The sequence below is a fragment of the Cryptomeria japonica genome, chromosome 1, assembly GCF_030272615.1.
Source record: "Cryptomeria japonica chromosome 1, Sugi_1.0, whole genome shotgun sequence".
Taxonomy (NCBI): Eukaryota; Viridiplantae; Streptophyta; class Pinopsida; order Cupressales; family Cupressaceae; genus Cryptomeria; species Cryptomeria japonica.
Window position 1 is genome coordinate 553084315 of NC_081405.1, and position 25481 is coordinate 553109795.

General features: G+C 39.7%; 1 protein-coding gene across 2 annotated transcripts in view; it reads right to left on the minus strand.

Moving 5' to 3' along the window:
- LOC131044885 (uncharacterized) overlaps positions 1 to 25481 on the minus strand; it is a 79271-nt gene that overhangs the window by 16520 nt on the left and 37270 nt on the right. For both annotated transcript variants that reach the window (XM_057978359.2, XM_057978358.2), the window contains exons 7-8: positions 24015 to 24173; positions 23725 to 23811 (exon numbers count right to left, since the gene is read on the minus strand). In XM_057978359.2, coding sequence (XP_057834342.2) covers positions 23725 to 23811; positions 24015 to 24173 — 246 coding nt within the window. The remainder of the gene's footprint in view (positions 1 to 23724; positions 23812 to 24014; positions 24174 to 25481) is intronic.

Here is a 25481-nt window from a genome sequence, read left to right on the forward strand (position 1 = left end):
AAATCAATCAGTTGTATCGCCTATATAATCAAGACAATGTAATTCATTTCACACTATTGGATATTGTTGGCATATGATGACCCGGAATGTTGATATGATGATAATGTATGTTGTCATTGATGTCAATAAGTTTAAGTGAACCGGTATGAAGAGGTATGAGGAGATGCAGAGAACCGGTGTCAGGGTTTCACTAAGTGTGACTACCGGTTGGCAGTCTCAGCTCTAGGGTTATCAGTTTGGCGATCCAGCTTGTGCGATGCAACCAGTGATACTCTGTGATGAGTTAGCTAAGAGATATGAGTGAGATCGAGGTGCCACGTCAGCCTTGTGCGCGTGAAGGATTTCCTTGAAGATCTTGCATGTGGAGATCGATTGCATTAAATGTCTACCTCGGGAATGATCATTCTTCTTGGTGGTATGAGAAGAGAGTGTGATGGGTTACTGATTCCCATGTGCGGTGAAGAATGAACAATGCAGATTGTCTTGTGATCTGTTTGAGATTGTATTGCTCTATGCAAAGTGTTTGGACGGTCAAGATTGGACCGCCTGTGTTGTAAACCTAAGATGCTTAGGGTTTAGGGTTTATGCTACCGACCTAACTGTTGTCTATAAGGTCGATGATGTTTGTTGTTGTAAGTTGTTGGCAAAAGTTGTGTGTGTGTATCCAAGTGATGAGATACTTGCCAAACCAGTAAGTGGAGAACTACAGAGTGTGATTGCAGAGTAGAGGAACTGAAAAGGATCTACCTTGGCATGTAGTGCTGGTATCAGATCAGAAGTTTTACCTGTTGTCTTCTAATCATTTCAACAGTTGGGAAATCCCTTTACCGGGTAGCTTTAACAGGCTTATTGTAAAACCTTTAACCAAGTGACTCAAGATCATTGAGTTCTTCCAATCCTCTAGCGAGGTAACCTTTAACAGGGTTTCAACCTTTAACAAGGTATATAGCCATCCCTTAACCGGGTGATCTTTAACAGGATCGGTTCCTAGTAGAACCTTATTGTAAAGTCTTTAACCGGACTAGGCTCCTAACAGAGCGAGCTTCAAAAGAGTTCAAAACAAGCTTGTGGGTATTCATCCCCACCGTGGTTTTTCCCATTTGGGTTTCCACATGAAAAATCTGTGTTATGTGTTATGCATTTTTCATGTGATGTGTACGTATTATTTGGTTGAAAGATTATGCATGCAGAGTTATTAGGTTTTGGTATTATTGGTATACCACATGTATATGTTTATGGGTGAAGTTGTTATCAGGTATTGGATGTAGTTGAAGTGTTCACACTTATTAGTTTATGATGTATGATGTCTTACTGTGTTTAACCGGTATTGCCATGGTTAAGTTCAGTAATGATGACAATCATTTGGTATTGCTTTAACTTGATAAGTTGTGGAGAAAGTTTTTGCCTGTACTGATTCACACCCCCCCCCCCCCTCTCAGTACCGATTAGGGTATTTTATGTTCATCATTATTCATCACACACAATCATTCTTCAGCGGATTATCTATCCTTTAGTATGTGAGTTACCTCTGCACATCACCAGTGAGCTGGCGAATCATCCTCAGCAAAGTATATCTGCTATTCAAGATAGCGATCCACCTCAGGTCTCTAATCAGCAACATTAGCGTGTGAACTAGTGTTTCCTTCAAGCGAATTCTGTCTAAGACTGGCAATTCATCTTCTAGACTAAGCAAACATTATACATGACTGCATAAACATCATTCAGGGACAGTGAACACCTTTCAGTGCTGTTGAATGAAGTTATAGTGACAGCGACCTGCATTTGAAGGATTATCAAAGTTGTAGCACTTCAGATAAGTCTGCTCTAGCATAAGAATATTGTAATCGGGCTACTGTGATTGATCTAATTGAGATAAGTAATGCTGGGTTTTTCACCTCCAGAAGGGAGGTTTTCCCAAGGTATATGTGTGTCATGTGTTGATTTTGTGGTTGTTTATCTTGCATCTTGATTTTCTGTTCCTTAATGCTTATCTGATTACTAAAAATTAACACAAAATCATAAATTTCGACAATGAATAACATAAATTCTGAAAATTAGATGAAATTTGATTAAATAAGGCATATTGCCCACATAGAACCTTATTTTCAGACCTAACACAAGTCAGATCACAACTGGTAAAGTCTGAAGACACCCCACTAAACTCAGAAAATGAAGGATTTCGCTGTTTGAAACACTTTTCAAAGTCCGAATACACTTGTCAATGCTCAAAAAATGACTGATTTTGAATGCTAAAATGTATGTCAAGTCTGATTTTCTGAAGACAATGTCTGAATATGCCCCTTGAGGACTGGAAAATGTAGAGTCTAAGTGTCCTCAACACGTCTCAGGTCTCAATACACTCTTTAAAGTCTGGAAATACCTCTGAAAACTGTTGGCATTATGAGAACCGGTATGTGGACATAATGACATTGTATGTTGTCATTGATGTCAATATGTTGCAAAGGTGTGAACTGGTATATTAGAGAACCGGTATAACACTGTGAACCGGCATTTGTGCCAAAGTGAAGCGGTGTGCTTGTTCAAAGGTGAACCGGCATATGGTTATGGGAACCGGCACATGGAAGCGTTGAATGACTACCGGTTCGTAGTCTCAACCTTAGGGTTTCCGGTTGAAGTGCTTCAAGCCTGTGTGGCTCAACCGGTGACTTTGTGCGATGAGTTGGCATGATAACAAGAAGAAGATCGTGTTGCCACGTAAGCCTTGGGTGCATGAAGAAGATCTTGCCTATCTACCTCGGGAATATGAGAAGACTATAAAACGGTGATAACGTGTGATGGGTTATCAGCCGCCATGCAAACAGTGGAAAAAAGATCTTGCCTATCTACCTCGGGAATATGAGAAGACTGTAAAACTGCGGAAAACGAACGATGGAGATTAACGCAGTATGCTCAACGGTCAGGATTGAACCATTTGAATTCCTTAATCTATTAGGTTTAGGGTTTAGGGTTTATGCTTCCGACCTAACTGTTTTCTATAAGGTCGATGTTGTGACTCTTTCTAAGGTTGTTGGCAAAAGTTGTGTGTGAGTATCCAAGAGAAAGGATACGTGTTTCTTGCCAGACCAAAAGGAGAGAAGTGATACCTGCAGAGTGTAAGTGCAGAAGGAGAAGATGAGCTTAAGTGGATCTGCATTGGCATTGAGTGTTGTTACCAGATCATTGTAATACATGTTGATCTCTAACCACCTCAACAGTTGGAAAATCCCTTAACAGGGTAGACTTAACCGGCTTGCTGTAAATCCTTTAACAGGGTAACTCTAAGCTACTGAGTTTGAAGTCCTTTAGCTATTGAGTTCTTGAAATCCTTTAGCAAGGTAACCTTTAACAGGGTTTAACCCTTAATCAGGTATTGTAGCCATCCCTTAACCGGGTGATCTCTAACAGGATCGGTTCCTAGCAGAACCTATTGTAATGTCTCTAACCAGACAAAGCTCCTAATAGAGCGGATTTCTAAAGAGTTCAAAAACAGCTTGTGGGCATTCATCCCCACCGTGGTTTTTCCCAATTGGGTTTCCACGTGAAAAATATGTTGGTCATGTGTGATATTTTTATCTTGTGATGCTTTGCTATTGTTTGTCAAACATATGATGGTTTTGTGTTTTATGTCTGTCAATAAAACATGTTGAACTAGCTGCTATTATGATTTGATGATAGATTACCTGTTTATGCATAAGGGTGAAATGGTAGTGTAGTCTCAAGTTGAGTGAAAGGCTAAGCGAGTAACTGGTTAGTGCTTGTCTCAGACATTCTTAGCTTTACTGGTTGCACTCTGTTTCAAACCGGTATCTCTGTCTCCCAGTCTTTTGAAGTGCTTGCAATTAAACCGGTTTAAGATAGTGTTGTTTTGTATGTACTGATTCACCCCCCCCTCTCAGTACCGGTTCAGTACTATTTGCTCATCATTGAGTTATCAATTGGTATCAGAGTGTCCTCCAGATCCTCTGTGTTATAAGCTTAACCGCTTGAGGTAAAGATCCCAGTCAAATGATGAAGAGGGAAGGTCCAAAGTTTAATAGGGAAAATTTCGGTATATGGAAAGATAGGATGAAGATATTCATCAGAAGCATGGGTGCTCAACACTGGAGCTATGTTGAGAATGTCTATGTTGCCCCTACCGGTACTCTCACCGATGACCAAAAGAGAGAGATACAAGAAAATGGGCAAGTCATGGAAACCCTAATTAGTAGTCTATCTGACATTGAGTTTATTGATGTTCAGGACAAGGTAAATCCCAAAGAGGTATGGGATGCTCTTGAAAATATCTATGGCGGTGATGAACATGTAAAACAGGCTAAGGAAGAAAGCCTGAGAGGGAAGTTTGAAGATATGCGGATGGTTGAAGGTGAGACCATTCAACAGTATGGAATAAGAATCAAAATCGTTGTTGGAGATATCAAGAGTACAGGTGGTAAAATAGAAGATTCCACTGTGGTAAGCAAAGTCCTGAGATCCCTATTGCCGGTCTATGCAAAAAGGGTTGCTACTATTCAGGAGCTGAGATCAATAGACAAGACTAAGGTATCCTTGGACTCCATCATAGAAAAGTCGATAGCCTATGAGCTAAATAGTTTTGATGCCAGTGTTCAAAAGACTGAATTGGCTTTTAAAGCTTCTGCTATTCCATCCAGAAAAGGAAAAGAAGCTAGCACCAATGGTGAACCAAGACAAAGCAGAGAAATGGATGATGAGGAGATTCTGATGGCATTTGAAGCTCTCCTTGCCAAGAAGCTTCCTAAAGGAACCAGTAAATACAAAGGTAAGCTACCTTTGAAATGCTTTTCTTGTAACCGGATAGGACATATTGCTGTAAACTATCCTAATGGCGATAACAAGGACAAACCGAAAAGGTTCAGGAAATTCAAAGGAGGAAACCGGAGAAACTGTTTTGTGGCAGTTGATGAAGGTGTCACAGATGAAGAATCGGAGGATGAAGAAAATGAAGATATTGTGTTTGTTGTTGTCAAAGAAGAAGTGTCAGACAAGAAGGCTCTTGTCTCCCAGTTTGATAATTCCAATGAGTGGATCATTGACAGTGGCTGTTCTCACCATATGACTGGTGACCGGAGCAAGTTCCTATCCTTGGAGGAGTATGATGGTGGTGTGGTTCGTTTTGGCAATGATGCACCATGCATGGTCAAAGGCAGAGGGTCCATCTCTCTGAATGGAAAAAGTAGTGCTGACAATGTGTACTAGGTTGATGGTCTCAAACACAACCTTCTGAGTGTTGCCCAGCTGAATGACAGTGGCCTCACTCTGGAATTCAAGAATGGAGTTTGCAGAATCAAAGGAAAAGATGGTGAATTGCTAGCCATCGGCATGCAGACCAAAGGTAACCTATTTCATCTGAATGCAAATATAAGTACATGTCTTATGGCTAAATTTGATGACAACTGGATATGGCATAGGAGACTCTGTCATGTAAACTTTGATAACATTGTAAAGGCCAGTAAGATCAAGGCAGTTAGAGGGTTGCCGGTGCTAAGCAAACCGGATAATACCTTGTGCAGAGAGTGTCAATTGGGGAAAATGTCTTCCTCAACCTTTAAAGGTAAATCTTTCACTGCTGACAACTTGCTTGATCTTGTGCATACTGATTTGTGTGGTCCTATGAAAACTAGGAGTGTGCAGGGTGATAGGTACTTCGTGATTCTCACTGATGACTGCTCAAGAATGATGTGGGTCACATTCTTGAAAGACAAGTCTGAAGCCTTCGTAAAGTTTAAAGCTTTCAAAGCACTAGTGGAGAAGGAAAGCGGTAAAAGGATCAAGTGCCTGAGAACTGATCAAGGAGGGGAATTCACTTCTGGTGAATTCAACAAGTACTGTGAAGAACATGGCATCAAGAAGCAATTGTCTGCCCCCCAGACTCCACAGCAGAATGGCCTAGCAGAGAGGAATAACCGGACTGTGGTTGAAGCAGCTAGAACTATGTTGATTCAAGGAAAGGTTGCTCACACCTTTTGGAGAGAAGCGGTGAGCACTGCAGTCTACACAATGAACCGGGTACTCATCAAGAAAGGTAAGGATAAAACTCCTCATGAGTATTGGACCGGTAAGACACCGGTGGTTAGCTACTTTAGAATGTTTGGTAGCAAATGTTACATCAAGAGAAGTGAACACCAGAGCAAATTTGATGCGAAATGTGATGAGGGAATATTCTTAGAATATTCCACCAAGAGTAAAGCTCTCAAGTGTTTCAACAACAGGACTCAGAGAATTGTGGAAAGCATCAATGTAAGAGTTGATGAAACCTCTGAGAAAACTGAGGAAACCGGTAGTGTGCAAGCGGTAAGTGAACCGGTTGCAACCTTTTGGGAACCGGTTGTCAGTCAACCAAGTCCCAGCAGCAGTGTTCCTACACCGGCAGATGCAGATGCTGACACTGATGGAGAAGAGGATGAAGAAGAAAAGGAAGAGGAATCTATCAAGACCATTCCTCGGTATGTCAAGCTGAATCATGATCCTAAGCAAATCATAGGAGATAAGGATGCAAGAATCCTTACAAGAAGAAAAGTCAAAGAAAACTCATGCATGATCTCTGAATTCAAGCCTAAAACATTGCAAGAGGCAAATAAGGATGAAGACTGGATCAAGGCAATGGAAGAGGAACTTGACCAGATAGAGAAAAATGGTACATGGTCCTTGGTACCCAAACCAGAGCACAAAAATGTCATTGGTACCAAATGGGTCTTCAGAAATAAGCTGAATGAGGATGGCACAGTGATTAGAAACAAAGCTAGACTGGTGTGCAAAGGATATGCCCAAGAAAAAGGAGAAGACTATGGTGAAACCTTTGCTCCTGTAGCCAGATTGGAAGGAGTTCGTATGCTTCTAGCATATGCAGCTTTTAAAGGCTTCAAAGTATATCAAATGGATGTAAAATCTGCATTCCTAAATGGTGTACTTGAAGAGGAGGTGTATATAGAGCAACCAGATGGGTTTGACCTATCTGAAGACAGTGACATGGTGTGTAGGCTACATAAAGCCTTATATGGTCTAAAGCAAGCACCTAGAGCATGGTATGAACGCCTGCATTCCCATCTTGTGAAGATTGGATTTGAGAGAACAAGTGAAGATAGCAATATCTACTTGAAGTCTGAAGGAAATCAGATCCTAATCTGTGAGGTATTTGTTGATGACATTATCTTTGGTGGAGATGACAAGATAAGTCATGAGTTTGCAGATGAGATGAAGAAAGAGTTTGAGATGTCACTCATAGGCGAGATTAAGTTCTTCATTGGACTGCAGTTCCAGCAGATGAAAGATGGAATCTTTATCACTCAATCCAAGTATGTCAAAGAGGTGTTGAAGACCTTTGGCATGGAAGATAGCAAACCGGTTGGTACACCGATGGTGATCGGTTGTAAACTATCCAAAGAGGATGACTCAGCATTGGTTGATGAGAAGGAATACCGATCAATGATTGGTAAATTGCATTATGTAGTGCATAGCAGACCGGATATTGCACAAAAAAGTCCAAGGGAATCCCACTTGGTTGCAGTCAAGCGGATTCTTAGGTATCTAAAGGGAACTGTTGACTATGGATTGTGTTATCCATATAGCAAGGATTTCAACTTGAAAGTGTTCACAGATGCTGATTGGGCTGGTAATGTAGATGACCGGAAGAGCACAACCGGTGGTGCATTCTTCCTTGGTGGTAGACTGGTCTCCTGGATGAGTAAAAAGCAGAGTTGTATCTCTCAGTCTACAGCGGAAGCAGAGTATGTTGCAGCTTTCATGAACTGCACTCAGACAATTTGGATGAAGCATGTACTGAATGGCTTCAAAGTTCCTGTATCTGGATCGGTAAGTATATTTTGTGACAATACTAGTGCAATTAATACCTCCAAGAATCCGGTTTTACATTCTAGAACCAAGCACTTTGAGCTTAAGTATCATTTCTTGAGGGAAAAGGTTCAGAACAAAGAGATTGCACTGGAGCATGTTTCCAGTAAGGAGCAGCATAATGGAACAGGGGAATTTGTGCCTCCACTTTGGCATTGTTGTCAAAGGGGGAGCAGATGTGAAGCGGAGAGATATCTGTGTATATTGCCATCAATGCCAAAGGGGGAGATTGTTGGCATTATGAGAACCGGTATGTGGACATAATGACATTGTATGTTCTCGTTGATGTCAATATGTTGCAAAGGTGTGAACCGGTATATGAGAGAACCGGTATAACACTGTGAACTGACATTTGTGCCAAAGTGAAGCGGTGTGCTTGTTCAAAGGTGAACCGGCATATGGTTATGGGAACCGGCACATGGAAGCGTTGAATGACTACCGGTTCGTAGTCTCAACCTTAGGGTTTCCGGTTGAAGTGCTTCAAGCCTGTGTGGCTCAAACGGTGACTTTGTGCGATGAGTTGGCATGATAACAAGAAGAAGATCGTGTTGCCACGTAAGCCTTGGGTGCATGAAGAAGATCTTGCCTATCTACCTCAAGAATATGAGAAGACTGTAAAACAGTGATAACGTGTGATGGGTTATCAGCGGCCATGGAAACAATGGAAAGAAGATCTTGCCTATCTACCTCGGGAATATGAGAAGACTGTAAAACGGCAGAAAACGAACGATGGAGATTAACGCAGTATGCTCAACGATCAGGATTGAACCATTTGAATTCCTTAACCTATTAGGTTTCGGGTTTAGGGTTTATGCTTCCGACCTAACTGTTTTCTATAAGGTCGATGTTGTGACTCTTTCTAGGGTTGTTGGCAAAAGTTGTGTGTGAGTATCCAAGAGAAAGGATACGTGTTTCTTGCCAGACCAAAAGGAGAGAAGTGATACCTGCAGAGTGTAAGTGCAAAAGGAGAAGATGAGCTTAAGTGGATCTGCATTGGCATTGAGTGTTGTTACCAGATCATTGTAATACCTGTTGATCTCTAACCACCTCAACAGTTGGAAAATCCCTTAATAAGGTAGCCTTAACCGGCTTGCTGTAAATCCTTTAACAGGGTAACTCTAAGCTACTGAGTTTGAAGTCCTTTAGCTATTGAGTTCTTGAAATCCTTTAACAAGGTAACCTTTAACAGGGTTTAACCCTTAGTCGGGTATTGTAGCCATCCCTTAACCGGGTGATCTCTAACAAGATCGGTTCCTAGCAGAACCTATTGTAATGTCTCTAACCAGACAAGGCTCCTAACAGAGCGGCACTTCTAAAGAGTTCAAAAACAGCTTGTGGGTATTCATCCCCACAGTGGTTTTTCCCAGTTGGGTTTCCACGTGAAAAATATGTGTGTCATGTGTGATGTTTTTATCTTGTGATGCTTTGCTATTGTTTGTCAAGCATATGATGGTTCTGTGTTTTATGCCTGTCAATAAAACATGTTGAACTAGTTGCTATTATGATCTGATGATAGATTACCTGTTTATGCATAAGGGTGAAATGGTAGTGTAGTCTCAAGTTGAGTGAAAGGCTAAGTGAGTAACCGGTTAATGCTTGTCTCAGACATTCTTAGCTTTACTAGTTGCACTCTGTTTCAAACCGGTATCTCTGTCTCCTAGTCTTTTGAAGTGCTTGCAGTTAAACCGGTTTAAGATAGTGTTGTTTTGTATGTACTGATTCACCCCCCCCCCTCTCAGTACCGGTTTGGTACTATTTGCTCATCATTGAGTTATCAAAAACACAATTCCAAAAGCTGAGATCAATCAAAAAAAACATGGCGCAGCTCCCCAATATGGGATGATTTGGCCCCAAACTTGACTGAAAATGCACTTGCCTTCCACAATTAATGACTGGAAGTGACCACTAGACCAGCAAACAATACTGAGAACAAATCAATGTGGCATTAATGGAGCTGGTAATGTTGCCTCAGACCCTAGTTCAGCAATGGCATCCTTTCAAATAATGTCACAACTCCAACAATGGCACCCCTAAATTATATCGCCAGCTCCCCAATGATGGCTCCACACACAGAGTAAGACAAAAATCGCCCCTCAATCAGCAATGGCACCAAACAAAAGCTCAACAAGTCTTCTCAAATAATGGCACTACACCACACTAAAACAAATTCGAACTCCAACCAGCAATGGAGCACCTCCAATCAGCCTTCAAACTGTCACATCAATGGCATTATAATTTAACTGTTGGGCTGGGCCCTTTTATTCTTGTTTTTGCCTTGTAAATCCACCACACAAGCAATGTGGGATAAAACTTCTCTTCTTATCAGCCTAGTGGAAAAACGATTTGCATAGAGATTCCACAATTAGCATTAAATTTATTTCACTTGATCATTAAATGTTTGTGGTAAGGCAAAATAAATTCATTTGAGGCACACTTTACCATTTAAACTTCATTTGAATTCAATTCCAGACACCTGGGGGAAAATCGAATTCCATCTAGACAAATAATTTCACTAAAATTCATCTACATTTCCCACATATACTCTTGAGGGGAAAATTGCCCTCATTTGGACAACTTATTTTCATCACTTAACTTATTTTGAGCACAAATTCAGCTCCAGGGGAAAATCGATGGCTATCTAGACAATTAAAATTCATTATTTCATGCAAAATTTAACTTCTAGTGGAAAAACGTCCTTCATCTGGACAACAAAATCTCATTAAAACTTGTCAAATTCCATCAAAATGATCTCCACTTCGGGACAACATAAATTTGTTCGCACATTACTTTGTCTTGCTCATTTCCCTCTCTAGTGGAGATTCGAACCTCATCTGGACACTTAATTGCACTTAACTTGGTCATTTACCTCCTAGTGGAAAAACATGGGTCATCTGGACTCACTTTCCTTGTACATTTTCGCTCATAAAGGCCTAGGGAAAAACGACCTCTATCGGAACAACCATAGTGGAGAATCCAAATGCATCAGGATTTTTCCAAAAAGCACTTGAAACTTAATAGAGAAACGCCTCTCATCAAGACAGATCACTTTATGCCTTAATTTCATGGGGAAAACATTTTCCAGCAGGACCGATGATTTTCACCTTGTAAAAGCCCAAACTTGTCAAATTTTATCTTTTTGCTCATGGAAATTTTATTTCCATCAAGACTTTTAGCATTTTAACTCGATTTGAGGAGTGGAAAACTGGTGTCTATTGAGATTTGTGCACATTTGAATTGTTTAACCTCCTAGGAGTGAAAAAACGACTCCTATAGGGACTTTTGACACTCTAGCACAAAATTCACACCGATTTGCAACACTTAAAACACATTTACGCTCAAATTTAAAACAAGGTGCTACATCAAAACACTTAGGAAGAATTTAGGATCACCTTGACATTTTAACATTTTCCAACACTTTGATCCTATTGACTTCAAAACTTAAAATTTAAACAGTACTACCACTTTGAAGACCTTTGGGCATGATCAAATCAAAATGAGACTCGGGCATTGAAACTCAAAATTGCCACCTGACAGCCAAAAACCCTAAACTAACAAAACGCGGAAAGCAGGAAGAGGGGGTCCCCATTTGCAATGGGGCGATATGTGAAAAGGTCACAACAGGCCCTATGCAAACCATTTCAATATGGAAAAGTCAATATTTCATGAACTTCATAGATGATTACAACCATAAGACATGGGTTTATTTTTTGAAGCATAAATCTGAAGCTTTTGAGAAGTTAAAGGTGTTTAAGGCCTGTTGTGACCATTTCACACATCGCCCCATCGCAAATGGGGACCCCCTCTTTTTGCTTGTTTTTCGCTCGTTTTCGCTTTCGTTTTTAGGGTTTTGTTAGTTAGTTAGTTGTCTGGATTTAGGGCCAAGCCTTAGGGTTTTAAATTTTGCCTTTTCAAGCCAAAATCCAGTCGTTCTTTGAGAGCTTTTGAGCTTCCTTTTCTGGAATGCAAATTTTGAATGCAATAAATTCGCCAAAATGGTCTAATTTTCAATTGGAATGTTGATGCAGAGCTTTAATTTGTCTAGGTGTTGACAGTGAAATGTGAATTTTTGTCCGATTGAATATTTTGACCAAATTTTGACTTTTTTTTTGAATTTTGATCCTGGGCATTGGAATTGATTTGTTTTCGCCTCGTGAAGTGTTAAGATGTGAAAAATCTTGTTATTTTGGCCTGTAGGAGCAAAATCGCTCCTGTCCCTCAGTGAAGGACGGGAGCTCATTTTCAAATATCTCATCATCCCTGCAGAGTCTAGGCAAATTTCAAGTTAGACGTGATGGAGAACGGCGAGATCTTTCCATTGAATATAAATTGAAGATTTTCATGAGCACAAAAATACCTCCAGGAGGAAAATCGCTCCTGTCCCTCAGTGAAGGACCGGAGCTACAATTCAAATTTCGCCTTGTCCTTGCAAGATTTCGAAAACTTAATGATTTTAGGACGTCCAAGGGAAGATGCTTTGCCAAATGAATATAATTTGAGATGCAAAAACGAAGGAGAATGACCTATATTGACTAAATCGCTCCTGTCCCTCTCCAAGGGACCAGGGCGAGGTACCTTGTAGCTCTCGTCCCTCTCCCAGGGACCAGAGCGATTTCCTTAATTATGCAAAATCCAGACAAAGGTCAAGGCAAGTTTACGTTCAAAAACAAGGAAAGACATGAGATAAATGCATTGAATATAAATTGAAGATTTTTGGGACGTCCATACCAGTGTTAAATGCCTAGTTCGCTCCTGTCCCTCAGGAAGGGACCAGAGCGATTTTTGATATAATTGCTTTTCTTGCAAGGTTACAAACAATGTCAAGGCATGAACGAATAGAGTGAAGAAGGACGAGTCCGTTGAATATAAACTTGGAACCTGGCAAAGTGAAATGAAGACCACAAGAGCAAGTTCGCTCCTGTCCCTCTCCAAGGGACCAGGGCGATACAATGGTGATGATACTTCCTACGCAAGTTCAAGGTCGTTCCTCCAAAGTTCAAGGTCGACACAAGTCAAGACAAGGTGGCGAGGGACGTTTCAAGGCATTTTCAATCAAACACAAGCATCAAGGTCGTTATGATGGAAGGATTTGCGCTCTAAGACCCCAGATCGCTCCTGTCCCATGGGAAGGGACCAGAGCGATATTTCCATTAAGGCATCGATTTCAAAAGACAAGCAAGTGTTAAGCTAGCAAGGGGATCGAAAGGACGTCATTACACGCGTTGAAGATAATTGTAAGTTGAAATAAACAAGAACAAGCTCACAATGTTGAACTTCGCTCTTGTCCCTCAGGAAGGGACCAGAGCGATATTGAGTATATTGATCAATTCATGCAAGAATTACGTTGAGTCAAGGCTTCACAAGGTTGTAAAGGGTTCAAGATGTCTTTTGAGGATGACATGCAAAAGTTGTGAACGTCCAAACATTATCAATCAAGCTAAGGAGTCCATATCGCTCCTGTCCTTTGGACAAGGACCAAAGCGATTTCATCAAAAACACTCATACTCCTTCAAAGTCAAGGCAAGGCGAGGATGGACGAGGTAAAGGACGTTATTTCGAAGGCAATAAACAATGAACCAGGGTTAAACGTTACCAACTTGAGTTCAAAATGGAGAAAAAACATGGATCGCTCCTGTCCCTCTCCAAGGGACAAGGGCGATGATCCTTATAACATCAAAGGTACCTTGCAAAAGCAATTGGGACGTACGTGGAATAGACAAGCAATGATATTATTCGCCTTACAATGGAAGTTCGAAGGTCAAAGATACAAGATGAACGTGAAGACATGGAGATCGCTCCTGTCCCTCTCCAAGGGACAAGGGCGATGTTAGGCAAAACGCATGATATTTTTTGAAAATCACGTTAAGACAAGGACGCACAAGGTTTTAAATGGCACTTGGAAGATGATACAAGGAAAGGATCGTATCAAAATGGAGTATTTCAAGCAAAAACCTTAGGATCGCTCCTGTCCCTCTCCAAGGGACAAGGGCGATGATACATCTAAAGACACTTATGCGCACATGCAAGGCAATCTAATTCGAAGAACCCAACCAGATGATCGATTTGGAACGTGGAAATGAAGGAGTTGAACGTGAAAAATGCAAAATCATGACAAAAATAGTGAATCGCTCCTGTCCCTCTCCAAGGGACCAGGGCGATGAGGTACGTCCACTTCATTTTCAAAATTTTTGGCGCCAAATAAACCTTTTTAAATTCATTTTAATGCCAAAATTCGATAAGATTTAAAGTCCTATTTAATTGGCATTTAATATGGCGTTTTGCATTAATTAATTATTTTGCCTTGATTTAAAAAATCGAAATTTATTAATTAAAATAAAAGGCATTTAATTAATTAATGAATTAAATAATTAAAAGTCAAATAAGAACGCTCATGCATGTAAGTCGGCCTTGTTATTTTATTTAAAAATCGTTTGAAATTGCTTTATTTTATCAAGTCGGCCTTGAGGGTGAATTGTGATGTGAGCGCTATATAAGGGGGTTAAAAACTATCATTTCTACATCATTATTTTACCTTCCTTCATGCGAATTGAAGAAAGCAAAGGTGGTGCGAAGTGTGCTTGAAGTGTGGAGTGCGAATTGCGTTGAAGACCAAAGGTGGTGCAAGTTTCATTCATCCAAGGGTGGCGATTAGTTATCAAAAGGTGGTGCGAATTTGAAGACCATACTAAAGGCGAACTTGGGGATCCATCTAAGACCACGTCGAAGGTGCGAAACTTGGAGATTTATTTGTGCGAACTTGAAGATCCATTTGAGACCACGTCAAAGGCGATAATTGAAGATCACGTTCTCTCCAGAGGTGGCGAAGTCAATTTTGAGGAGATCATATTGAAGATTATTTTATACCTCAATTTTGCCTAGGCAAATTTTGTTTTTGCATTCTAGAGTTAGCTCTCTATCGAGGTATGGCGATTTAATTGTTATTGCTTTATTCATTCATCGTCATATTTCAAATTTTTGAATTTTGATTCTTGAATTTCTCTTGGCTCAATCGTTGTATTTTAGGAAATGATGACTCTAGAGACTTATCATGAGGTTTCCTAAAATTTATCTCTCTTATTTACGTTATTTATTGCAAAATCTATTTCTTATAATGAAATGTTGTGTAGGTATGGCAACCCCAAAGGCGGGAGCATCCACTAGTCGCTCGGCTCTCATGAAAGAAGATCAGAAGACCGAAGAAGTGGAGACCAAGATCGTGTCTAAATGGAGCAACATTGGAGATACAAACTTGGGGAACTTTAGCACGAAGAAGTTCCGAGAGGTCCCTTACATCGGCAAGCCATCACCTGTCGCCCGGAGAATAATAGAGAGTGGCATCATCAAGGCGGCCGGTTTTCCTCCAGCCATTCAGTGCCACGAGTTGATGATCGAGTGTGCCCGTCACTACAATCCACAGTCCAGGACAATTGTGTCCAACGAAGGAAACACTTTGGCATACCTTTCAGAGGAAGCCATAAGTGAAGCCTTCCATCTTCCAGAGCACAGGGACATGATATACAAGAGCATTGAAGGAGCCAGATCAGTGTACGATGATGATCCAGATGCTTGCCTAAGCATAATTAACAAGAATTGGCTACTCAAGAGTCGTCCCCGTCTGAGCAAAGTACCGAACACACCACACAGGATTGATTTCCAGGAGGAGTACAGAGATTTGATTACCATGCTCAACAGAGTTACAGGAGCACCTCATGCCTTCTATTTTGAGAAATGGATGTTTTACTTCATCCAGGTGATTGTTCAAGGAAAGGGTACAATACATTGGGCTAGGATAATTAGCCATTGCTTAGACGTACAGTTGAGAAGACTTGGGGCTACTAAGTCCTTCCACATGAGTTCATACGTCATCTATGCCTTAATCAGGAGCGTTGAGTACGCAGGACTACCTCACAGAGGAGTGATTGGAAGAGGACCCGGCGAGGTCAGAGTTTGTGAATCCTATACCTACTTGCATCATCCACCAGGGAAGAACTACAAGTTAATCAATGATACTTTCACGATGAACATCACAAGGACGTTGCAAGGAGGGATTCACAACAGATTATCTCAGGATGCCCAGGAATTCATCAAGAGGTACGGTGCTTGGTTCATTCAGTTTCCCAAGTTCACTTACATTAGAGTGTATGGATGTCCTTTACCTCCATACATGTTGCCGAGGTACCCGACAGACAAAATTGTGTTACTTGAAGTAACAAGGCAGTTGGCAGCATATGTGAAGGCATTCAGACACAGACATCAGAATGGAGTTCAGGTACCTATTATTTTGGGTAATTCAGTTGAGGTATGTCCTAATGTCTTAGCCATGGATGACGCAGAGAGGGAGTTAGCCTTGTATCCTTTTTCATCTTTTGCTTGGAGGAATAGTTTTGATCCACATGGACATTTAGAGGAGACGGTCGGTAGAAGATTTAGACATGAGCACTAGATTGAAGATTTTATGATGAATCTCCTAGACGATCTCGAAGTGAAACGAAAAATGCATTCTAGATTGCCTTTGGATTTCATCAGGAAATGTAAGATTTACAGAGTGGCCGACCAAGCTCAGGACAACGGCAGGCACATCCAATCTTCATATGATAGAGAAAGCAAAACAATAAGTTTGAATTGGAATGAGCCCGAGGCCGTGGATTTAGATGATTTGATGGCACCAGTCTTGTCTTGTACTCGCAGATGGGTAGACGTTCAGCATCAGAAGTTGAGAGAACAAGGCATAGCCATGTCTTTTACTTTGGAAGAGAAACCAGCCGAAGGTGGAGCCAGTGTTAGTGAAGGCAATCCTAATCCTAGGAATTCAGGTGAAGGTAACCTTCGATGTGCCAGTGAGGGCAATCTCCATTCGAGAGGTTCGAAGAGAAAGGAAAGATCAGAAAAGAAAGAGTCTTCCAAGAAAAAGCAAGGTGCTAACAAAGATCAAACACCAGGTACTTCTTCCAGACCAGAGGATAGAACAGTTCGAGTGGAAGAGTCCATGGAATCAATGGTACAGAATGATAGACAGGAGGAAGGACAGGCACAGCATGTTTCATCCGATGGATCTCTCCAAGACTATGATTTAGATAATGATAATGAAGTAACATCTCCTCCCAGACAAGAAGAAATAGTACATAAAGAAATTCAAGTTCAAGAGACAAGATCAAATATCCCAGATTGGTTGAAGGAAAGATTGACTAAGGTGATCGTAATTCAGGACGAGGACAGTGCAATTGATTTAGAGAGCCTCGTGGGACGTTCACATATGACAACAGAGAAGAAGAAGGCTACAAAGATGTCCAAGATGATTCGAGATGAGACTGGATCTCGAAAACTACAGATAGCTACACCGGCAGCAGACAAATATGAGGGTGAGATCCTAGCAGAAGACTACCATATACAGACTATTGAGTTAGGACCATCCACAGCAGAGCAGACTTTAGATGATGCCACCGACACATTTGAGGCATTGAAGGACAAGCTTAGAGAAGAAGTAGAAAAGAATAGAAAGCTTGAGAGAGAGGTTGGCGCATGGAGGACATATTTCAGTCACATCAATGAACCTTTGGGACGTCAGGATCCAGTTAGATCACCATTGCAGGCATTGCCCCTTCAATCAATCAATGAAGCAGAAAGATTCAGGAACCTGGTCCAGCGTACATGTAGTTGGATGGATAGATCTCACACGGTGGCCATTGAGTTTGTTACAAGGATGTCGAAGATCACCCATCAGGCTATCCAAGTTCTTGAGATTATTCACAGATTGATGGCAACAGTAGCTGCATTTGCCCATACCAAGGACGTTGTCATCCCTGTCTTGAAAGTTATAAGACACACATCCAGAAGAATTTTAGCACAAGAGAGGATCTTAGAAGGTGATTCTCACAGTTTGTTTCAGTGGTCAACCTTACTCCATATAAAGAGTGTTCTCTTCGAGGACATCAGTGTTAGATGTGGTCAAGTTGAGGAGGTGATCAATCCGATCCAGGACAGAGTATTTGAGGTACTTCGTACCATTCTTGGCAGAAGGATCGAGGTCGAGACAGATGTGGATTTACAAGAATTTGAGGATAGAATCAAGATCATCTTTCGCAAGGACGCAGATGTTACAGATGAGCAGTATGATCAGATGTATGCCACCATGCTCCTGATTGATAGAACAAAGGAACTTGAACCTACTTGGGACACGGCTCTTCTAGATGCATTTGATCAGGTTATCCACTTAGAAGAGAGTATCAAGAATCTTCCCGAGATTCCAAGCACAGAAATCGAAGGAATCGTGACAAAATTCATTGCATATGCTAAGAAAGAGAATTGGAAAGGGAATAAGATTCTAGATGAAAGGTTGTTACAGATGACATGACATCTTATTTCTCATTGGTTGATACCTCCTAGATTTTTGTGCCAAATTTAATATTTGGCTATGTATTTAATATTGTTCAGTAAAAAGGAGGTCATTTGTAACAAACCCTAATTAGGGTTTAGGTGTCATGATCTTGTCCATTGATTTATTTTCAATCTGGACCTTTCATTGTAACTGGGGATGCTATTTATACCCCCATTTTCATTTCAATAATAGTTAATAGTGAATAAGTGTGAGAGATAATAGTTGATGTAATAGAGAGATTAGAGTTAGAAGCAATTTTTATTTTGTAGCAAGATTGAGTCTTGAAGAGAGAAATTCAAGCAATTGTTGTATATGATGACTTGGAAATCAATGAAATATTGAAGTTATGGTGTTTTGTTGCAAATTTCTTAAGTTATCTTCATGGTTGTTGGATGTACTTGAATCACGCTCAATCAAAGTAGTTTGTTAATTTGAAAGACTAAGTGTGAGATTTGATATTTGGTAGGATTCGCTATCCAAACCACTAGCTTCTTGCTGATTGTAGGAACGCCTTGCGTGGTCGACTGGAAAACATTTTGAGTCCTTAACCTTCAAGCATTTTCGTATCTAGGATATGTACCTTCGTAGTAGTGTCCTTGGTCTTTGATGCATTGAACACCATTATTACCTTAGAAGATCGCACTAATTTCAATTGAGTTGTTATCTTATGGCAAAATTGAAGTTGGTTGAGTCTTGCCAAATCTCATTCATGCTAAGTCGTTCATAGGGCTAGGCTAGATTAGACTTCCTTAAACCCTGTCCTTTTGCCATTTTTTGAAAGTTCTTTTTAAATTAGTAAAAATCTTCGAGCCTTTGGAATCCGTAAGACGCCTTGGAGGAAACAGCAAATCACATCATACCACTAAAAAAGCTTGTCCACACGTGGAGACCCCACTAAAAGAACCTTGGAGTCCATCTAACTGATCCTTTTTGCAGATCTTCAGCAGTTAGAGACTATTTTCTCAAGAGAGGATAAGATGCCTGTCGGTATTTTATTCTGTGTATGATTGTGTACAAAATACACGTCAACAAGGCCCAAGCTAAGAAAGAGATTGGACTATTTATTAAGGTCCTAAGGTCAGATATAGTGGGAGAGTATACCTCCAATAAGTTTGTAATATTTTGTAAGTATCATGGCATCAAGAAGCAGTCAATAGCTAAATTTACTCTGCAGCAAAATGGAGTGGTTGAGAGAAAGAATAGGACCATCATGGAGATGACAAGAAGTATGTTGAAAGCCAAAGGACTCCCAAATGAATATTAGGTTAGAGTTGTAATAACAACAGTTTATTTAATAAATATTAGTCCTACAAAGGTTGTTCGTGACAAGATTCCACAAGAGGCATCGACACAACGCAAGTGGACAATTGAACACTTGAAGAGTGTTCAGGTGTGTGGCATATGCATTTGTGCCAAAACAGAATAGACAAAAGTTGGATGACAAGAGTGCAAAGTGTATCTTCATCAGCTATAGTGAAGAGTCCAAGGCATATAGGTCATATAACCCAGTCACCAAGAAGATAGTGATTAGAAGGGATATTGAGTTCATAGAAAATGAGTCATGGGATGGCTTCATGGACACCTCTTCAGGTATCTCAATTAGAGTGCCCATTGATAATGAAGATGAAGTACATGAAGAGCAGCAAGATGATCCTACAACAGGTTTGGAGCCCAACAATTAGCTGCAAGGAGCTCTGGATGCAGACAGTCAACCAAACAAGCACGCACAAAGTTTAGTTGTATATTCCTTTAGACAGCTCCGAACCACTACACAGTTTGTGAATACAAAGAACAAACAACTCTAGAGACGTTTTGCACAACAAAACAGCAATAATAGTGAGAGTTCGAACCCCACTTTTGCCTCCTTAATGCCAAGAAAGACCAAAAGTACGGGAAATTTACCACAATTAAAGGTATGATGATGAATTTGATGAAAATTTGAATTTTGCATTATTTTCTCATAGTGATAACAATTTCTTTTGAAGATGTTATGGAACAAGAGAAATGGTGTGAGGCCATGGATAAGGAAATAGATGCAATAGACAGAAATAGAACATGGTAGCTAACTGATTTGCCTCCAAGTAAACAAGTTATTGGTGTGAAGTGAGTCTATAAGACCGAGAATAAATGCAAATGGAAGAATAGGGTGAGCCATAAGGAAAGACTGGTTGTTACAGGATACAAACAATAGTTTGATAGATATTATGATGAGACATATGTTCCAGTTGCAAGGATGGAAACTGTGTGGGTAGTCTTAGCAATAGCAGCCCAATGCAAGTGGAAGATATTTCAAATGGATGTGAAGTCCACCTTCTTGAACGAATTGTTGAAAGAGGAAGCTTATGTGGAGCAACCACTTGGTTACAAAGTTCCAAGGCAAGAGAACAAAGTGTAAAGGCTGAAAAAAGCTCTTTACGGGCTAAAGCAAGCACCACAGGCATAGTACAACAAAATAGATTCATATTTGTTGAGCAATGGCTTTAGTAAAAGTAATGGTGAGCTCACTCTTTACATCAAGGCAAGTGATGGTAAGATTTTGATTGTTGTCTTGTACGCAGATGACTTAGCTTTCACAAAGAATGATGACTTCCTAATTGGTTATTTTAAAGAGGACATGAAAAGAGAATTTGAGATGACAAATTTAGGTCTTTTAAGGTATTTTCTAAGCATAGAAGTGAAACAAATGAAGTGTGGTATATTTATCTCCCAAGCAAAGTACATAGAAGAGATTTTGAAGAGGTTTAGATTGCAACACCAACATCCATAGGTCTAAAGTTGAACAAAGAAGATTGTAGCAGCATAGTAAGTCCAACTATATATAAAAGTTTGGTTGGAACTTTAATGTATTTGACAACTAGGTTTGATATAATGCATGCAGTAAATTTGATTTTCAAATTTATGGAGACTCTAAAGGACACACATTGGCAAGCAGGCAAAAGAATCCTAAAGCATGTGAATGGGACCAAAGGATAACGTATTTTGTATACTATAGCAAACAAGTTTGGTCTGGTTGGATACATGGATAGCGATTGGGCAATTAGTGTAGATGATAGGAAGAGCACATCAGTACATGTGTTCCATTCAGGTTTGGGAACTACCACATGGGCTACCAAGAAACAACTCATAGTTTCCCTTTCTACAGCTAAGGCTGAGTATATAACAGCAAATGCAGCAGCATGCCAAACTATTTGGCTAAGGAGAATCCTAGTTGATTTGAAGGAAGAACAAAAGTATGACAACTATATTTTGTGACAATGTGTCATCAATAGCTTTGACAAAGAATCCAATTTTTCATGGAGGAAGCAAGCATATAGAAATCAGGTATCCATTTTATAAGAGAGTTGGTTGAAATCCGTCGCATAAAAATTAAGTATTGTAGGTCCAAGCAGTAGCTTGCATAAATTTTCACAAAACCACTTGGTAGAGACAGTTTTGAGCACCTAAGTTGTTTGGGCATTATGGATTCGGTTGCAGATTGAGCATGGAAGACAACTCAAAACAAAGGGGAAGTGTTGGAAATTTTTGTCTCTGAGCCCTCCTATCAGGCACCTACCTATTAGAGGCCACCCATTGGAAATTTTCTTGGGTTCCATATCCCTCTTCCCCCCTCCAGCATAGCGACAGCAGTTAATTATTTGCAGTGGAATAGATGAAGGTAGGTAAATTTGATTTTTGAAAAACAAGAGGGATTTTTTGTGAAGGACAGCAAGAGACAAAAAGAAGGAATGTTGTATGCAACAGTAGAGTTTTATGGGCAGATCAAAGAGAATGTTCTGGGTGTGCAGCAGCAACTGAGTTTGGGAAGAGAGTGTAGTGCAGTAGCAGCCAGCTGCAGATGAATAGAAGAACAAGGAGTTCAGTGCAGCTCCAGAAAAGGAAAGATTTGCGTGCAACTCCAGGCTGGGAGTGATTGGTAGCAGGTCCAGATAGTTGTAGGAAATATGTTTAGTAATCATAGTGTGATCTTAGTTTGAAAGTTATCTTGTAAATGTTAATTTCATGATTAATAAAAAGATAAATATTCCGGTCTCCAGCTATCTTTGTGTTTGGATATGAATTTTGCTTGTATTGCCAACTGTTTGGCAAACAGAGCAGCAGCTCTGTATGTTGGTTTTGTGTTATATTTGGAGTTTAATTCCTACAATGAGGCCATCAAGCACCTGTTGGAAGCTTCTTGTGACTGCCCAAAATAACATGCATCAAATGGCCCCTGACACTTTCCAAATGGCTGAGTGTACAGTCCCTTCAAACCACTGGAATACAATACAAGGTGACTGTGTGGAAGGAGGCACTGCTGGTTGTGACTGGAAAGCTTGTATTGTATTGTAACTTGTAAGCCATCATATTAACAAGCTGCAATCTGCTCTCTTCCATCCCAGTTTCTTGAGGTATGCAGTCCTAGGAAACTCTTAGGGTCTGTTCTTTCAGTATGCAGATATTATCTAATTCTCTAATCCATCATGCTCATCTGAGTGGACATTGTAATCTCCCTATTATATTGGTCTGAGTGAGCTATGTCTGGGATTTTTGTAACGTTTATCTTTTCTCAATATAAACTCGATCATTTACTAAAATATTGTGATACATATGTTCAGAGTTTTTCCAATCCAAGAAATGCTTTGCAGTGAAAGTCCCTAGGTTGATGTGTTAGCGTCTTATTTCTCCCTAATGCTAACATTACGTACATACTTGTGTACTTTGTGCATCTTTGCATTGTGATTATTGACAACGTCTGTGAGATAAAAAGGTAATGAAAGAAACAACTAGAAATGAAAATTGATCATCAAGGAGATGACCTATGCAGTTAAAAATTCCACAAAACTAAATATCTAACCCAAAATATCATTTTTGATATCAATCACGAAAACAATGAACAGAGAAAATCACAAAGTAAAAAGCATGCCTTACTGGTTTAAATCTACAGCTTTAAAAGCTTAATGTCTTCCATGGCATACCGAAAGGCCACCTTAATAGGTGCAATCCAAAATAGTTTTCAAACCATAAGCATGTAAGACTAGAATTGTCATGAAGATGCTCCATAATTTACAATGCCGATTCAATTGAATACAAAAGAGAGGTATGGGACCCTTCTAAAATTCTTTTACATGCTACCATCAAACAATTGTTTGCACAGGCACAAGCATATTAAATAGTTTAATTGCCATATCTGAAACACACGGATTACTGCTTAAATGGTCAGTATAATAAAACATTGAAAAAGCTATCATATCATATTGATTACTACAAAAAGCACAAAAACAGACAGCCAATTTTAAGGATAGTGCAAAAAAAGTGCAGAGGGCATTTTTTCCATATACAGAGAAGAGTCAAGGATACTTCACTGAAGGTTCATAAATCAAATTAATAACCAAAATAAAAGCTCTGCTATTCCAACTGTTTTGAGGGTCAAACCCTAGACATAGTAAACTGTAACAACTTTCAATTTTAGGATGTAACACTTAACATTGTTAAATATCATTCAATACCTTTCTAAGCATCCCGAACAAAAAGCTCTGGCCACTTTGTTCAACCCATCCATCTCCATCTTTTGCTTGATGGTAGTCTTGGCACTCCTGTTTATATCAGAAAACCAAATTAAGAATGTGACCTTGAACAAGAATTCCATCTTCTGGAGTGGTTGAACAAAATCATAGTTATGTAGCTTATCCTTTTAGAGTAATCAATCAAGCAAAGCAGTCAGAAGTATGAAGAGTCACTATATACAATCAAATCAAGAAAACAAAACACTGCAAACAGAAAGGGTAAAAAATTAAACCTGACACCACCTAGCCTGTGATTTGGTCCTTTCAGTCTGTATCCAAACATGTGAACCATTGCACTTCTTGCAAGTTATTCTTCTCGACTCCGGTGGATGTTCTCCTCCATTGTCTTCAAAATTACCATACCCATGCTTAAAAGGACCATATCTGCCATTCTGCATAACAAATTTTAGTAAAACATGCCACAAATGAGACTTATTCATCCATAGTCATCAAGACATGTTTGCAACAAAAAATTTGATATGTTCCAATGCTTTCTTATATACAAACTTTCCTTTAAAGAACATAACAAAGCTGCCTAGCTGCAGAATATCCTGTTAACTGGTAAACTAGTAAACCCCATAAGGAGATCTAGGAAGATACAAATTTGATATCATTTGGAAAAAGAAAATACCGAACAGCAACATTTACAAGAAAACAAAACAAAATAACATGAAATAAGTTTATCCCATAACCTTGTTAAAATAATGAGGGTAAATTGGTTTCCTCTAATGACCACCTAAGTGCTGCCTTGTATGGATCATATAAAAAAGAGGAATCAGGCTTTCAAGTCTGAAATACTTTAGGGTAGATTGTTTCCTATGAAAATGGTGAGTTAACTCACATTGAATAACACAGGTTCATTCCAAAGATAATCTTTTTTCAGAAGAGTGAAAAAAAAATACAGACACCCAATTTAGGATTGGCTGTTTGGGAGATGCAAATGAGAGGAATGGCTCTGAACTCCCTCTCACTTAAGCTGTCATCTATGCCTTGAAACCAAAAGGTGATTTTACCATTTGACAAAGATTGTGAGTGTGAGTGTTCTCCTGGTAGAACCTAGCAACAAAATATTGCCCAATTTGGTAAACAAGGAATGTACATCTGGTACATAGCATGTGAAATACTGTGAAAAAAGTTTTATTGCAGATTGGGTGCCTCAATAGCCACCTAAGCCATGCCTAAGATGAGTCATTCCAAGAAATCTAAGATGTACTTAGGGGCAAAATGTTTGTAATGTCCCCACTTTGAAATAGAATTTAATAATAAATAATAACAATAATAAAATTTAAATATTAAAAATTAAATTAAAATATAAAAGAATATAATTAAAATTTAATTAAGTTAATGAATGGTCAAAAGACATGGAAGGAAAAGTTGTGACTCCCTCAACAATGAGATATAAAAGGGAGAAGAGAACCTCATTTAAGAGGGGGATAATTTGGAAATCAGAAGTGCACATCTGATTTAAATAAGAAATGCAGATCTGATTATGAAAGGTTGTGTCCCTTTCAAAGGGCAGAAATAATGAAGAGTCGCACTCTTTCAAAAGGTGCTAATGGTGAAGGGTGTGTCTCTTGCCAAAGGGCATGCGTGCTGAAGAGGTGTGACCTCTCCCTCACATTGAGAGATATAAAGGAAAAGAATCAAAGCATCCAGTAACATCACCATGGATTGGATCAGACCAGAACTGTTATTAAGTT